Source organism: Eulemur rufifrons, chromosome 20 (assembly GCF_041146395.1).
Source record: "Eulemur rufifrons isolate Redbay chromosome 20, OSU_ERuf_1, whole genome shotgun sequence".
Lineage (NCBI taxonomy): Eukaryota > Metazoa > Chordata > Mammalia > Primates > Lemuridae > Eulemur > Eulemur rufifrons.
Genome location: NC_091002.1, coordinates 26170636 through 26187692, shown reverse-complemented (window position 1 = coordinate 26187692; position 17057 = coordinate 26170636). Strand labels below are relative to the sequence as shown.

Below are 17057 nucleotides of genomic sequence, written 5' to 3'. Positions count from 1 at the left end.
TTTACAAAAAAATTTAAAAATTAGCTAGGTGTGGTGACCTGTGCCTATAGTCCTAGCTACCTGGAAGGCTGAGCCAGAAATATTGCTTGAGCCCAGGAGTTTGAGGTTACAGTGAGCTATGATTGTATCACTGCACTCTAGCTCAGGAGACAGAGCAAGACACCCTGTCTCAATAATAATAATAATAATTTTGTCTGTTTCTTTTTACTTTTTCGATACGGCTACTAGAACATTTAAAATTACACATGTGTCTTGCATTATATTTCTTTTGGGCCAGCACTATTTTAGACTATTAAGAAGAAAGAGTTTGTGAAGGCGATATAGTTGGATCAAGGCTCTCCTCAGAAAAATGAAAAGGATTTCTGTACTAGAACAGATGTGGTAAGAAAAAAGGAATGTGGAAGATATACTCTAGGGACTCAGCAGGGTAGTCTTTTTAAAATGGAGGGATGAATTTATGAGCGTACTGGTGATAAGGCTGGGTCGATACTGTTACATGTTATGTTGCAGCCACATTCTGAAGTCTTTTCAGATGCTTCATTTGATTCTTTCCACAATTATGAGGCAGATAACTCTTGTTACTCATTTTACACATGATGAAAGGCTTAGAGAGGTCATGTGATTTTGCCATGGGCACACAGCTAGCAGGTAATGAAGGTAGAATTTGCATTATAATTTGTCTCCAAGACCCACACTTTACCCACGTGGTTATGCTGCAAAAGATGGCTTGCTGTCCTTGCTGTTGGCCCTGATTTCCTGTACTTCTATTGAGTATTTATAGACTTAGAGGAAGAATGGAAAGGGCCCATTCTTCATCTGAATTGACAAAAGTTTTTCAAGATACACCTTAAAAGTACTAACTAAATCACTAGTTTATAAGGTTTTAAAAAGTTAACATATTGAGACTGATTGAAATTAAATGCTAATTCTTCAGAGATCTGGTCTTTGGAATGGAAATCTTTTTTTCTTTCAATTCAACTTTTGTAAGTACCTGCAGAGTTTCTGGCACAGTGCTAGGAGAAGGATTCAGAGACGAGTCTGACACATTTCCTTCCTTCAAGGAGCTCATAAGTAAGCCATTTATGTATTACACTACCTGTTGAAATGCTCTGAAATAATTTTTTTTTTTTTGCTGATGTACTTTTACCCTTTCAGCCAGTAAAAAAGAAGAAAATTAAGCGTGAAATAAAGATTTTGGAGAATTTGAGAGGAGGTCCCAACATCATCACATTGGCAGATATTGTAAAAGACCCTGTGGTGAGTATAGTAGGTGTTAGCAAGGCCCACCAGGGCTGAGGTGGTGTTTGACTGGGAGCACAACTGGCCCTTTCTGTCCCCACCCCACCCCCACACCCTCATCATTAAGTCCTGCTTTAAAAGTGCTTAATCAGATATATCATTTAACTAGCTTGGGTCTTTCTTTCAAAGAGACCTCCACCCACAGACTATTTCTTATTCTTCTAGGCTAAGAGACTGATAGCACTGGAAACTGAAATGTGTTAATCCATTTTGCAAACTCAGGTCCGATGCCGATGGGCGATGGGCGCATTGTTGGGCTGCCTAGAGCCTGGTGAGACTTCAGCTCCATGTCTTCTGTTTGAAATCCATCCCAAAAATGACCTAAGTGTGGTGATGATCAGAGCGGGGAGGGCTTGTAGCAATAGAGGGTTTCCTACTACTGAGGCGAGGACTGCCAAATTCACCACACAGCATCCGCAAACATTGTGCCCACTAAAGCTGCCAGGGCTATTGCTAATGTGTGTTTTGTTTTTTTTTTCTTTTCCCCTAGTCACGAACCCCTGCCTTGGTTTTTGAACACGTAAACAACACAGACTTCAAGGTATAATATATAACCAACCATTTCAAGCTGGTGGGTGTTTAGACCACATAGAAAGCCTTAGAGGGATGGTACTATTAGAAGAGCTTGCTTTTAGCTTGTTTTAAAAGAGCTTCTCATCTTTATGGTGCTAAATTTTAAGATAGAAGAAGTCCTGTAAAAGCAGCACCCACTTTCTGCATCTTAGTATCTTGCCCTTTTATTTGTTTGGTGTTCTTTTTAATGACAGATACATTTACTTCTCACCACCTTTACCACTCATTTGACAGTTTCTGTTTATGTTCAACCTAATGAAGGCAACAACACATGTTTACTCAGGATCTGGCCTTATGGCAATTCACTTCAAACAACAGTATTCAAGAAGGAATGTATTGTGTATATAAAAGTAGGGACTGCTTATTCTTTAGGATTCCTCAGAAACTCTGGGGTATATCTTAAAAGGAGGGGATGGAGAAGGATGATGTCAAATTCTGTTATAACACAAACCTCTGCAAGAGATATTTCTGAATTCTAGCCAATCCAGTAGCCTACTTATTTCAAACAGTTCTCAATTCTAGTTTAACGGAAGAGTGTAGGCACTCTCTTGGAGTACAGGTTGTAAAGGTATTTAATTTGCCTTTGCATCAGTCCAGTATCAATAAATGGGTGAATTCTTTTGCTGAGAGGGGGGAAAAAAGGAAGAGAAAGTGTTTTAGAATCAGAACAATAACTTCAAGAAAAACCTTGTCAGAGGACATTGCTAACCATTTAAAGATAGGTACATTTTTTTAAAATCTGCAACTCTTTGGAAACTAGAAATTATACTTAATACTTGTTCCGAGTTTACTTTCAGATTGGAACAGGAAGAGTTCTGTTAAAGAGACTCAATAGGTTTGGCATCCGCATACCCACTGGTGATCTGCAGGGCCAACTATGTAAGCCAAAGATAGGTTAGTTCCCTGCTAAGGAGGCTGTTGGCCAAAATGCCTTTTATGAGAAGGTCTGGAGGTAAATAAAAGGCAAACTAAATTGTGTTATCAGTGCCTGGTGTGTGTGTGTGTGTGTGTGTGTGTGTGTGTAGCGAGAGAGAGAGAGAGAGAGAGAGAGAGAGTGAGTTATGTTCCCAGCAGTGGATTATAACTTCAGCAACATGAGTTTAAGTAATTCTTCACTTTTTACATGTAAGGTTGGAGACCCAAAGAGTGTTTTTAAGATTAATGTAATGTTGGAGAAACATTACAGGAGGGCAGTGAACAAACAGATTTTGGAACAATGGCAAATGAGCCAAATCTTGGTTTGAATTGCTATGAATGAGGAGAAAAATTACTGTGAATGAGGATGAAAAATCAGCATTATGTCATGACTCAAATGTTGTATTTGTTTTTAACAGCAATTGTACCAGACGTTAACAGACTATGATATTCGATTTTACATGTATGAGATTCTGAAGGTAAGGGAACCTTGGATGCTAAATATCTTTAAATTGGTCTTCCCTTTGTTAAATAGGACGATTTATGGTAGAGAAGCCAGTGAATTAGCTTTGTAAAGTATATTGAAAGACGAGGCCTCTATATATAAGTTTTTAATAAGTTTATAGTATCAGTACCCTTATGCTAATGTAAGGGTCATAGAATAGGGTTAGAAGGAGTATAATTTAGAATGCTTTGAAAAGGGCTGGGACAATAAATAATTGTTATCTCCATTGTTTAAAATTAAATTGTCAAACTTGCAAAAATGACATCTAATGTGTTGGCTTCTGGTATACTTTACTTATGATTCAGCAATTAAAACAGTAAATTTTAACTCAGCTCTCAAAGGGTCATTGTCCTAAGGATTGTGTAAATCTCTGCTTAGGGATTGCTAATTGAGAGTGGACTTTGATTTCTAAAGTGGGATCACCAAATGTCTTGTTCGATAGTCACAAGATCAGCTTTCTAGATGCGAGAGTTGCTAAGAGTTGGCTAACGTTCCTTACTAAACAAGGGTTGACATAAAGTCTGCTGTTTGAGCCTTAGAAGTACCCTACAGAGATTGTGCCAGCACAGATATTTGATCTTTTCTTTGGTTCATGCAGTCTTGTGGCAAGTGGCACTCCAGAAAGTTATGGTTATGCTTGCCTAGCCCTGGGAACTGTAGGAACCCAAGTTGCCCTTTAAGAAGGACAAGAACTTGGCCAGTGACATCAGTGGACTGAAAGGCCAGGATTAACAAACCCCAAAGGTTATGCCACTCAGTTCCCTTTAGTTTGAGGTTGGAGAGTTTTCAAATTGGATTTGATGACCTAAGTCAGGAGTTGGCAAACTTCTTTTAAAGGGCCAAACAGTAAATATTTTAGGCTTTGCAGACCATAGGGTATTTGTCACATTATTCAGCTCAGCTATTCTGGCACAAATGCGGCTATAGACAATATACAAATAGGTGTGGCTATGTTCCAATAAAACATTATTCACAAGAGCAGGCAGCAGGCCAGATTTGGCCTGTGGGCTGTAGTTTGCCAGCCTCTGTTGCAGACTATTAGTTGTTAGTTTGTAATACAAACCTGTATTCTTTTTTTTTTTTTTTTTTTTTTTTTTTTGAGGGGTCTCTGTTTGTAAAAATAATCTAGGCTTTGAATGAGGGAGTGATTGGAAGTGGTGCAGTTGGTGTACACTTTGGATCTTTTTGGACAGAAGGGATGTTGAAACAACTATGTTAAGAAAAAAACTGAAAGTTCAGAAACCTGAGTTTGCTTGACTGTGGGGTCCTTAACAAGTCTCTGAAGAATAGCTATGGGAATGATTGTCTTATTCCTGACTCCCAGTGGTGTGGTGAGGCTAGAAGAGAAGGAAAAAATAAAGGACTTTAAAAGATCACTGTTATGCAGGCTAACTCTTTCCTTTCTTACCTATTGCTCCCACAGGCCTTGGATTATTGTCACAGCATGGGAATTATGCACAGAGATGTGAAGCCCCATAATGTCATGATTGATCATGAACACAGAAAGGTAAAGTCATACGCTGATAAGTCTTATTTATCTACATGATAAAGTTAACAACCTATCTTAAACACTTTATCCCTAATATCTGTCACAGGCCCTAGTACCTATTAAGCGCTTGTGTTTGGTGAATGAATGAATGAACAAATCATTATGTTTAAACCGTTATTCATATTCTTAAGAGTACTATCAAGAAGGAAACAAGTGGTGTCAGGAAAAGTTTTGTTGGAAAGGTGACCTTTTAGAGAACACTGGAAGGAAGGGACCGAGACAGATAATCTCAGAAAGAAACATGTCTCAGGCAGAGGAAATAGTAAGCACAAAAGCCCTGAGGTAAGAGTGTATCTGGCGTGTTGGAACAGCAGTAAGGGTAGAGCTGGGACAGAATGAACAGGGAAGAGGGAAGGAAATTAGGTCAAAAAGAACCAAATCATATAAAACCTAACAGGTCATTATAATGCCTTTTCTCTGAAGATGGAGAGCTGTTGCAATGTCTAAGCAGAGCATCGGCATGTTCTTACTTGCATTTTACAAGTTTGATACATATCTATTAGAATAGCTAAAATAAAAAAATAGTGACGATCCCAGGTGTTGGCAAAGATGTGAAGAAACTTGATCTCTCATACATTGCTGTTGTATAGTTTGTGGGTTTATTAAAAAGTTAAACATATGATCTAGTAGCATTTATCCCAGAGAAACAAAACTTAGGTCCACACAAAAAAGGAAAGAACTGTTGATAGATGCAAAACTTGGATCTCAGGAAAAAAAACAATCTCAGAAGTTAAATGCTGATGATACCATTTACATAACATTCTCAAAATGACAAAATTATAAAACGCAGAGGGGTTACCAGGGGTTGGGATACCACATGGGATGTGTGTAGTGATAAAACAATTCTGTATCTGGTGTTAGAGGCTATCTGATAAAATTGCACAGAACTACACACACACACACACACACACACACACACGTGAAAACTGATGAAATCTGAATAAGGTCTGTCAGTGAACTGTGCCAATGTAAAATAGAGGGCAAGAGTGAAAACAAGGAGACCAGTTAGGGAGAAGGGGCTATTGCAATAAATCAGACAAAAGGTGGTGGCGGCATAAACCAGGGCAGTAGAAATGGGGCTGATGGTGATAGTCAAGGTATGATAGAGCCACCAGGATTTGTTGACACATGGAGTGTGAGGGAAACAAAGAGTCTAGGATAAATCTTAAGTTTTGGCCTGTGTGACAGGATGAATAGGATCACCTTTAACTGAGAATGGGGAGACTCTGAGTGGAGCTAGTTTTGCAGGAAATAATTAGAGGTTTAATTTCGAGTTGTAAATAGTAAACTTGATGCCAGAGCAGTCAGGCATTATTCCTCAGGGTCTACTGCTCACACTTCAGATCATGGCCATCCTTTGCACAATGGTCAAATAAAATTGTCTCTTGTCCTTACTAGTCCTTTTCCTACTTTTAGGACACATTTTGGTAAAAGCTTTGTTGTATGGCTTTTCTATTCACTCACTCAGCAAATTTCTATTCATTCACTCATATTTACCCATTTTTCTCCTATATACTGGGCATATGTTGAATTCTGAAAATTACAAAGGTGAATAAAACAGTCCTTACCCTCAAGGAGCGTACAGTCCATATTGAAAAAGAAAGGTAGAAAACAAACATGTAATAAAGAGTTGTAGGTACTATTATGAGGTACAAGGGGGGCTGAAGGCAATGGTGAGTTCTACTTAGGTGATTAGAAGTGACTTCATTGAGGAGCAATTTAAGTATCTCAAAAGATAAGGAGATGTTCACCAATAGGAGTATAGGCTAAATAGTGTGAACAGTTTAGTCAAGTGAGCAGTTTAGCAAAAGAACAAATGAGATTGTGGCTTTCAGGAACTAGATCATGGAAAAAGTTGTATGTCAAGCTAAGAAGTTTGATTTTCATCCTAAAGCCTATAGGTGGTCAGTGAAGGGGTTTCAATAGAGAGTGACATGGCTGGTATTTTTGTCAAGAGTATACTAGTGACAGAATGTGAGTAGCTGGCTTAGAGGAAGATTAAATTGCTCATGATTTATCCTCTTTTTCTTTCAGCTACGGCTAATAGACTGGGGTTTGGCTGAGTTTTATCATCCTGGCCAAGAATATAATGTCCGAGTTGCTTCCCGATATTTTAAAGGTCCTGAGCTACTTGTAGACTATCAGGTGAGCAGAAGGGCAGTTTTGGTTCTGTGTTTATTTTGCACACAGTTTACAAAAAATTGCCATTTTGTAGTAGACCATTTATGTGCATCCATAGCTGTCCCTTTTATATAAAATAAAATATAAATCACCTCAATTCATCTATCATAGCTTACATTGCTTTTATTGTCATAGTGTCAATAGAATGTGAATAGGTCTGCATTTGATCCTAACTTGAGGGGAAGTACACCAAAGATACTTTTCTAATTAGAAATTCCAGAACTAGTTTGAGAAATACAAACTAGGTTTAACCAACCTTAAGAATAAACTTAGGCCAGGTGTGGGGGCTCATGCCTGTAGTCCTAGCACTTTTGGAGGATTGCTTGAGGCCAGGAGTCTGAGACTAGCCTGAACAAGAGTGAGACCCTGTCTCTACAACAAAATAGAAAAATTAGCCAGTCATGGTTACACATACCTGTTGTCCAGCTACTTGGGAGGCTGAGGCAGGGGATCACTTGAGCCCAGGAGTTTGAGGTTGCAATGAGTTATGAAGATGCCACCATACTCTAACCCAAGCGACAGAGTGAGAGACCCTGTCTCAAAACAAACAAACAAACAAAAAAACAAACCAAAATGTAAACTCAAGAATATTCTCTTGTGCACCTCAACTGTACACTAAATATAAAGACCTTTCCTCCATCCACCCCCCAAAAGAGCCCTCTTTTTCCTCACAGAAAAAGAACTAAATTAATGATAGGGTTGCCACATGTTTTTAAGATTTAAAAAACAAAAACTAATACTAGATTATTAGCAGATGCCACAAAAAGTTTCAGACTCTTTGTCCTTGTAGAAATTCCTTTCCTGGGATTTTAAGGATATAGCCCTGAGCTCAAAAATCATTTTATGCATAAAAATATTCTTTACAGCATTACATATAATAATGAAAAACAACACTGTCCTATTATAAAAGAATTAAAAATTACATTCTAAAACATTTATGTAATAGAATATTATTGATACACATTAAAAGGTTTCCCAAAGCTAACGATTTGTAGATTTTCTTATGTAAGTGCAAACCGTTCAAAATATTGGGTACAAATTGTTTTAAAACTGGGTGAAAGAATGCATAGAAGACTGAAAAGAAATACATGGAGATGTTATTAGTGTTTTGACTTTGAGTCAATGGAGTGATTTTTTTTTTTTAATATAATTTTTTAAAATTTTGAAGTGACAAGCCTGGGGATTCATGTATGTTAACAATGAATTTTCTTTACTTTCATGCAGATGTATGATTATAGTTTGGATATGTGGAGCTTGGGTTGTATGCTGGCAAGTATGATCTTTCGGAAGGAGCCATTTTTCCACGGACATGACAATTATGATCAGGTGATATATATTATGCCCATTAAGGAATTTACTGGCCTAATGTATTGATGGGCAGACCTGCCTATTCATTAGAAACCCCAGTTGATCTTGCTAAAATGTAGATGCTTAGCCCCCCACCTGAGACCTCTTAATTCAGAATCTCTGAGAATGTCCTCTCATAATTTCCAGTGAACTGTTTGTTCAGCCAACCTGACATTGATCCTCAGATTGGTGTTTGGGGAGCTACCAGTTTAACCTTTGAAATCAAACTTTTTCCCCTAGTCTTTTTAGTCTGCATTGCTTGTTTTATTGTGAAGTATATATATAAAATATTTTATAAAACATATGTACCATTCAAAGAATAATATTGAACAACCATGTAACTGTCATCCAGCTTTTTTAAATAGGACATCACCTTGGAATATCCTAACATGAGCTTTTATTAGAGTTGGGAATGTTTTCTCTAATATGTTGGTTTATATGTGGTATTTCTATGATCCTTTTGTGTCTTTATATGGATTGAATTGATGTATATTAGTGGAAATATAGGTGGTAGGTGCTGTTTTTTAAACTAACTCTACTTCCCCCTTGAAGATCAAGGTGTCATTTCATTCATGAGAACCTGGAATGGTTCTAGGACCTTGTGGAAGGGTGCTGTTGCCCTGTTCCCTTTGAGGACCATGGGTATTTTTAATGAGTCAAAGAATACAACCTGAATTCAGTTAAAGTCAGTAACTCTATGTCAGGGGCCATGCAGCAGGACTGAGCAATACAGAAGAATGGTCCTTGCTCTCAAATAGTTCTTAATTTGTCTTTTTTTTTTTTTTTTCTTTCTTTCTTTTTTGAGACAGAGTCTCGCTATGTTGTCCGGACTAGAGTGCCATGGCGTCAGCCTAGCTCATAGCAACCTCCAACTCCTGGGCTCAAGCGATCCTTCTGCCTCAGCCCCCTGAGTAGCTGGGACAGGGTACTATAGGCTCTTGCCAACATGCCCAGCTAATTTTTTGTTTCTATTTTTAGTTGCTTCATTAATTTTTTCTATTTTTAGTAGAGACAAGGTCTCACTCTTGCTCAGGCTGGCCTCAAACTCCTGACTTCAAGCAATCCTCCTGCTTCAGCCTTCCAATGTGCTAGGATTACAGGCGTGTGCCATCATACCCGGTCTTCGTAGTCTATTTTATATAGGAATCAAACATACCAGGAAATAAATTATAGTCATAACTATCAGAGTAGAAGTGTGACAAGGTACAAAAAGCAGTAGTGGTGAGTAGTCTGAGTATGCAAGAGGAGCTTCCCAAAAGAAGTGACATCTGCACCTGGGTTTTGAGTGGGAAAAAAAAAATAACACTTTACCAGGGAGACATTTCAAGGGGAAGGAACCAGGTTATAAAGTAGTTTGCTCACTTTCACATTGAGTTGATTTAGGGAATTTTAGGTGTAAGTATACTTCTGTCACACATAGAAATTTGAACTGTAAACTGTTAAAAGGGTAGTATTCATACCTAAAGGCATGATGATCCCTTTCTGTTAATTAAATTACAATTAATTGCTGATTTGATTGTGTAATACGCTTGTGTGGGTTTTTGTCTTTCTTTAATACTAGTTGGTGAGGATAGCCAAGGTTCTGGGGACAGAAGATTTATATGACTATATTGACAAATACAACATTGAATTAGATCCACGTTTCAATGATATCTTGGGCAGGTAAGTCATAAAACAAAATATGTTCATCTGTGGCTTAAGCACTTTGGGTGTGCATGGCACTTTGGATCCTCAAAATAATTACTTTGTTCTCTTTGCCAGCACTGCCAGGATGTCAGTGGTCTAGTGCCACAGGATGCTGCATTGGGCGAGCCTGTGATAAAAACATTGGAGTGAATGGCTATTGTTTTCGAATTCACTTAAAATTGTCCGAGTATGGGGATTATAGTTAGGATTCCTATGAAATGAATGACATGTAGGTTCTAGTAGAAGGGTTACAGTTGAGTCAAAAATCAAAATGTCTCTTGATTTACCTTCTTTAAATGACAAAACTCTGCAAGAGAAAAAAAGAAAAAGAGAAATGCATGCTTGAAGACTCTTGTGCAGACAGTGGACTCTGACAGTAGTGTAAGGATGAAATGTTGAGCCTCTCTGCCCATGTGGCCCATTTCTCATTCCCCCTTTTGACCCTGCAGACATTCTCGTAAGCGATGGGAACGCTTTGTCCACAGTGAAAACCAGCACCTTGTCAGCCCTGAGGCCTTGGATTTCCTGGACAAGCTACTGCGATATGACCACCAGTCACGGCTCACTGCAAGAGAGGCCATGGAACATCCCTATTTCTGTGAGTCCAACTCTTTAGTCTGCAGAGCCTGTGCAGGTCTTCCTACCAGTACCCGTCAGACTATATAAGGTAGGAGAGAACACGTGCTGTGAAGAAAGCTCAGAGTCCTACAGAACAGAGTTGGAATTGTGGCTCCTGTTAGCTCACTGCAAAGCTACTTCACCCACACTGAGACTCAGATTCTTGAAATGGGGACAGTGATGGCAGCCGCATTGCAGAATTCTTGGGAGGATTCTTGTATAACAGAATACCTGACACATGAGCACTCCTGACTAAACTTCATTCTTACTGTGTGGATGACACTTCTCAGTGCCTCGTCTGGAGTTATTGAATTAGAACAAAAAGCCCTGTCTCTGTCCTGTCTCTAGTAATTATTCATTGGAGAGAGCCAGTGAGGCTTGCAAATCTTAATACTTTATGAACACCTTGACTTAGGTTTGTGAGTATAGCTAACTGTGCTATCCTAGGTGAAAATTTCACTTAGACCCACCCCATCCTCACTGTAATGTTTGCCTCAACATTTATTCTTTGGGTAATGGTGGGGTGGTTTTGCAGTGAATCATTTACAACTTTGCTCAGTTTTTTGTGCCTGAAGTAGATGGGGGCTGATTGGGATGGAGACTGAGGTCTGTGGTCAGAGCCCTAACCTACATGGACCTATATATAGCTTTGACCTACTTGGCACCAAGGTGTGGACCAACTAATTCACATTGACAGCATATTGCTATTTTGGCCAGGTTAGGTTGTATTGTGTCCATTAAACCTCAACAGGACCAGCTTCATTTTAAATTTGTTCTACTGTGGATAATTACCTCATCTTCCTACCATTTGGTTTAAGAGTTTACTTTTTACCACAGTTTGACAGGAAAGCTATTTCTGTTTTATACTAGTCTAATTCATGGTGAAGGCAATTGCCACCTTAAATTTTTCTGGGAATAATGTGGAGTATGAATAAAATGCAGAGAATGAAGATGGGTTGCTTTCAGGCTCCCAGACCATTAGTTTAATCCCAAGCACACAGAGCCTAACCTTTCTGTCTCTTTTCTAGACACTGTTGTGAAGGACCAGGCTCGAATGGGTTCATCTAGCATGCCAGGGGGCAGTACGCCTGTCAGCAGCGCCAATATGATGTCAGGTCAGTTCATTGGTAAATTTCCTTTTTAAAAAAATGTGAAAGTCAATTACCATTCTTAGTTTTGCCCCCTCTGTGTGACCTGATTTCTTGTATACCTTCTCTTCTCTGTAACAATGGCCTTAATGACATACTGGCCTATGTGGCTTTTTTCTGAGGTTTCAGCATGCTTTTGACACCTGCTATACTTTTCTTTTTTAAAAAACATTTTGTCAGTACTCAGACACTTGGTATGCTTTAGTGACACTGTGTTAAGTAGGGTATCATCAGTCTCTTCTAGGCTAGAATCCCAGCATCCCTAACTGAAGATTTCGTACAGAGGGATTTGAAAGTCCCAGCAAGCCATGAAGAGTAAAAAGAGACCATTTCATCTCATAGTTTGCAGTGACAGTAGTTACATGGCCCTAAGAAACAAGATTAAGAAATTGGGGGGTAGAGGTAGGATTTGTACATGGCTGTGTATGTGTGTAAGGACAGTTCTCTCATCTTTGCCAGAGCAAGTGCAGTGTGCCTAGTAAACTGTAAAAACTTATATGAAATCGTTTTCCATTATTAATTTTGATTTACAGTGAGTTTTTGTAGAGTACACAGTTAATCAAAAGAAACCACTGGCCCATACCCTAAGAATTATACACGTAGGCGACATCCAAGTGGGTACACTTGTGGTAGTGAGGGCATTTATTCAGACACCCTCAAATAATTGCTTTTGTCCCACTTTTTTTTTTTTTTTTTTTTAAAGAACTAGCAGCCTTCTAGAATTTATGCCCTAGGTATCCTGCCTATGTACAAAATTATATATATCCGGGATTGCGCATTGCCTTATTTATAGTAGCAAAACATTGAAAACAGCTATCAGTAGGAAACTGGTTAAATCAGTTATGGGATATCTATTCAATGGAATATGATGCAGTCAGAGAAAAGAATGAATAAGTGTTTCATGTTCTGTTAGAACTCTGACTCCAAGATAGTAGTGTGAAATGAAAAAAGCAAGATGCAGAGCCATGTCAAAGAACAGGAGTGGGCAAGAATGTATGATCATGTTCTTCACACTTGATCTTAGCCAAAAGGCCAAGAAGCAATATTTAGTCTTGTTCTTATATATGATGCTTATATGTATATTCTTATAAAATTATGTTCATTCATATGCATAAAATATCTGTAGAAGGAAATACTCCCAAAATTGTGCCATAGTTAGCCAAGCAACAGGGTGTGGGAGATTTTTCACTGTATACTCCTTTGAACCCTTTGTATTTTGAGCCATGTGACATATTACATGGTTTTTTTTAATATATATATGTGTGCGTGTGCATTTTATTTATTTATATTTTTATATATATACACACACACAAAATGTTTTGAAAATAAAGAACTGGCTGGTTGAAGGAAACTAAGAGATAATTCTGGTAATTAGAGAAGTGGAAGAAACCAAATGGAAATAAATTCCAAAACTCAATTTTAGCTTAGATGGAAGGTGTTCCTTTCTGCCACTCAAATTGATTTTTTAGTAATTTTTTTTTTTTTTTTTAAGAGATGGGGTCTCACTCTCACACAGGCTGGAGTGCAGTGGTACCATCATAGCTCACTGCAGCCTTGAAGTCCTGGGCTCCAGCAATCCTCCCACCTCAGCTTCCTAAGTAGCTGCCATCACACCTGGCTTAACTTTTAGTAATTTTGAAAGCTGCCAGGTATCAAGGCAGTGTGATACAAGAGCAATGAGCTTTGACTGCAGACCTGTGCTATTCACTATGGTAATGACTAGCCATAGGTAGCTATTTAATTAAGATTGAATAAAATTAAAAATTTCAGTTCCTCAGTTCCACTAGTTATATTTTAAGTGCTCAGTTGGCACATATGGCCGGCTAGTGGCCACCATGTTGGACAGCTCTGCCCTAGATAGGCCTGGGTTAGAATCCAAGCATAATCACCACTTACTAGCCATGTGCCTTGGACAAACTGCTTAAACTTTCCAAGCCTAGGTTTCTTTGCCTGTCTCCTAAATGCATTAGGACTTGCCATTTTAACTTTGAATTTGTAAGGATTAGACTTGAAGAATGTGTAAAAATCTGGCCAGGGCCAGGCACACAATGGCGTATACCTGTAATCCTAGTATTTTGGGAGACCAAGGCGGGAGGATCACTTGAGGCCAGGAGTTTGAGACCAGCAAGACCACGTCTCTTCAAAAAAGGGAAAAAAAAAAAAATTAGCTGGGCATGGTGGTATGCACCTGTAGACCCAGCTACTTGGGAGAATGAGGCAGGAGGACCACTTGGGTCCAGGAGTTTTAGGTTACAGTGAGCTATGATGATGCCACTGCACCCTAGCCCAGGCAACAAAGTGAGACCCTGTCTCCAAAAAAAAAAAAAAAATAAATAACAGCAACAACAATCTGGCTAAGAGGATAAAGCCTTTGATAAAAAAAAAGCATTATCATTGTGTTACTTTTGTGATAAGTGCTGTGGAAAACTGGTGACTAAGATTGCCATGGTTGGTGTCTCTGGCTCACTGTCAGCTGTTTTCTTTCAGGGATTTCTTCAGTGCCAACCCCTTCACCCCTTGGACCTCTGGCAGGCTCACCAGTGATTGCTTCTGCCAACCCCCTTGGGATGCCTGTTCCAGCTGCCGCTGGCGCTCAGCAGTAATGGCTCCGTCTGTCTCCTGATGCCTGAGCAGAGGTGGGGGAGTCCACCCTCTCCTTGATGCAGCTTGCGCCTGGCGGGGAGGGGTGAAACACTTCAGAAGCACCGTGTCTGAACCGTTGCTTGTGGATTTATAGTAGTTCAGTCATAAAAAAAAAATTATAATAGGCTGATTTTCTTTTTCTTTTCTTCTTTTTTTTTTTAACTCGAACTTTTCATAACTCAGGGGATTCCCTGAAAAATTACCTGCAGGTGGAATATTTCACGGACAAATTTTTTTCTCCCCTTCCAAATTTAGTTCCTCATCACTAAAGAACAAAGATAAACCAGCCTCAATCCTGGCTACTGCGTTTGGGTGGAGATTTCTTCCCATTTTCACCATTGCTCCTCCAGCATCCCACACTTTGGGGGTTTGTATCTCATGCTTTTCTCCAGAGATTATAAAAATGTAGCTTCTCAAGGGAGGCGGGAAAGAAGGAGGCAGAAGGAAGGAAGGGAGGATCCAATCTACAGAGCAGTGTACTTACTTCTAGTCACTTATTTTACAGAAGTGCTTCAGTGGGGTTATCGTGGGTGACTCTAGTGGAAGCGTGTCTTAGTTACATTGAGATGTTGAAAATCTACCCAAAATGCAGACAGATCCTAAAACCTTCTGTTCAGTATGAATCATGTCTCACCAACCTATCCCTAAATCTACTCACTTATGATTTTAGTTTTAGTTTAGTTTAGTTTAAAATGTTGTTACCTTCCCTCCCGGGCTCGTTACCTTGGTCTTTTCCCCTTTCATCTACCAACATGCTGTGCTCCATAGCTGGTATGAGGGGGAAGGCAAAATCTTTTTCAGTTGTCTTTGCCTTGGCCACTTTGAATTCAGTTACTGAGCATAACTTATTGCTTTTTACAAAAGAAATAAACATTGTCTATATAGATTTCATGCTAGCAAATCTAAGCTAATGGGAGATGTGGCCACATTGAATTCCATTTTAAGTTTCTACCTTCTTTTCCTCCTACCTTCCCCTTCCCTCACATACCATCCAGTGAGAAGACCTGCTCCTCAGTCTTGTAAATGTATCTGAGAGGTAGGAGCAGAGCCACTGTCTCCAGTGCAACTGAAATGGTAGACCTGTAATTGTGGGAAAATTATATCTCTTGTTACAGCCCTGCCACCCCTTGCTGTGTGTATATATATAATACTTTGTCCTTCATATGTGAAAGATCCAGTGTTGGAATTCTTTGGTGTAAATAAACGTTTGGTTTTATTTATCAAGGTTAGATTTAAGTTCCCTGTGTAAAGGTCTCGCTGGGTGGGTGTCTCATGTTCACATCTGAGGGGCCTGCAGCCCTGTACCGTGGAGGCTTCCCAAGGCCCCCATTTTTATATACCCCTCGTTCGACCCATGGTACTGGGCAGGGCAGAGAGGCCTTAAAAAAGCACCACAAGCCAAAGCGTCTCTGGGGATTAAGGATCCTTTGCCATAAAACTCATTTTGTGTCTCAGCAGTGCAGGGATTGGGGATGGAAAAAGTCGCCAGTTTTTGTGTGTTTGTGTGTGTGTGTAAAGTGGACTTTCCACTGTAATCCAACCACCTAAGTTTATCAGGTGCTTCACTGAGGAAGCCTAGTTTTTTAAGCACAATAGCAAAACCATCAGCTCTGTATTTTCTCCTGTTATTCCATTACAGTAGCTGCTTGTGGGGACTAGGAAAAATTCTTCCAACATACTTTAAAGCCTAACGTCTTTGTTCCCCAATCTCCTACCTTTATAGATTCACAAGCCTTTCTCACCTGGGCATCATAGGTAAACATAATTGTTTGGGGAGTTGAACTTAATGAATTTATCTAACTTTGTAACCCATCTTGGCTTTAGTAACTTTATCAAGGTGGTGGCTTTAGTGCATATAATGGTAAACTTTAGAGGAAGCTAAAGCCTCCTTTTATAACACTTCTCAACCATAGGGAGAGCTGAAGGGAAAACATTCTGACTGTAGCAGGGTGATTTTCTTCCTTGTGGCCACTTACAGTGGATATTTATTGTACTTGACCCTTTCGTGCCCTAGAATGCTGTGAGGGTTACCATGTTGAATTTGTGCAGAAGCTAAAAGCACCAGATGTGCCCGAGATGCAATTTGTGATTACGTTTGCACTGGATTGTGATTTGAACAGGACACTTACGACTAATGAATTCTTTCTTTTGAGGTGGGGAGGAGGATTATAAATCAAGACTTCATATCTATCCTACCCGTGTAGCTCAGAAATCTAGGTGTAGCTGAGGCTGATGTGGAGAGTTGCAGACAGCTGGACCTCCTTACACCCATCAGACCTTGCAAGAAATCGAAGGTGAATGCAGAGGACTCTAAAGTGCCACCCAGGAGCCTTTTAAAATAAATTTTAAAATGCTACTTAAAGAGTCACTGCATGGATAGAGAACAGAAGACCCAATTGGGTGGGTGGGGGGCAAGGGTTTACAGAGTAACAACTTCTGTGTTGTTGTAAATTACCTCATCTGTATACCTTGTATTGGGACACTTTATTTCTCAGCACTACCTGTGTCTGCATTGCTTAGATAGCAGGAAATGGAATGGCCAATATAAAACAGTTATGTTGGCAATTACTCTGAAAAGTTTTTAAAGTATTTT

General features: G+C 39.3%; 1 protein-coding gene across 1 annotated transcript in view; it reads left to right on the top strand.

The window, feature by feature from the left end:
- The window catches only part of CSNK2A1 (casein kinase 2 alpha 1), a 48400-nt gene extending 33827 nt beyond the window's left edge, over positions 1-14573 (top strand). Inside the window, exons 5-14 of the mRNA XM_069495551.1 lie at positions 1156-1257; positions 1790-1840; positions 3207-3266; positions 4716-4799; positions 6876-6986; positions 8247-8348; positions 9931-10031; positions 10505-10653; positions 11702-11788; positions 14309-14573. Of these exons, the coding sequence (XP_069351652.1) occupies positions 1156-1257; positions 1790-1840; positions 3207-3266; positions 4716-4799; positions 6876-6986; positions 8247-8348; positions 9931-10031; positions 10505-10653; positions 11702-11788; positions 14309-14424 (963 nt within the window). The 3' untranslated portion in view covers positions 14425-14573. The remainder of the gene's footprint in view (positions 1-1155; positions 1258-1789; positions 1841-3206; positions 3267-4715; positions 4800-6875; positions 6987-8246; positions 8349-9930; positions 10032-10504; positions 10654-11701; positions 11789-14308) is intronic.
- The last annotated feature ends 2484 nt before the right edge of the window (positions 14574-17057 follow it).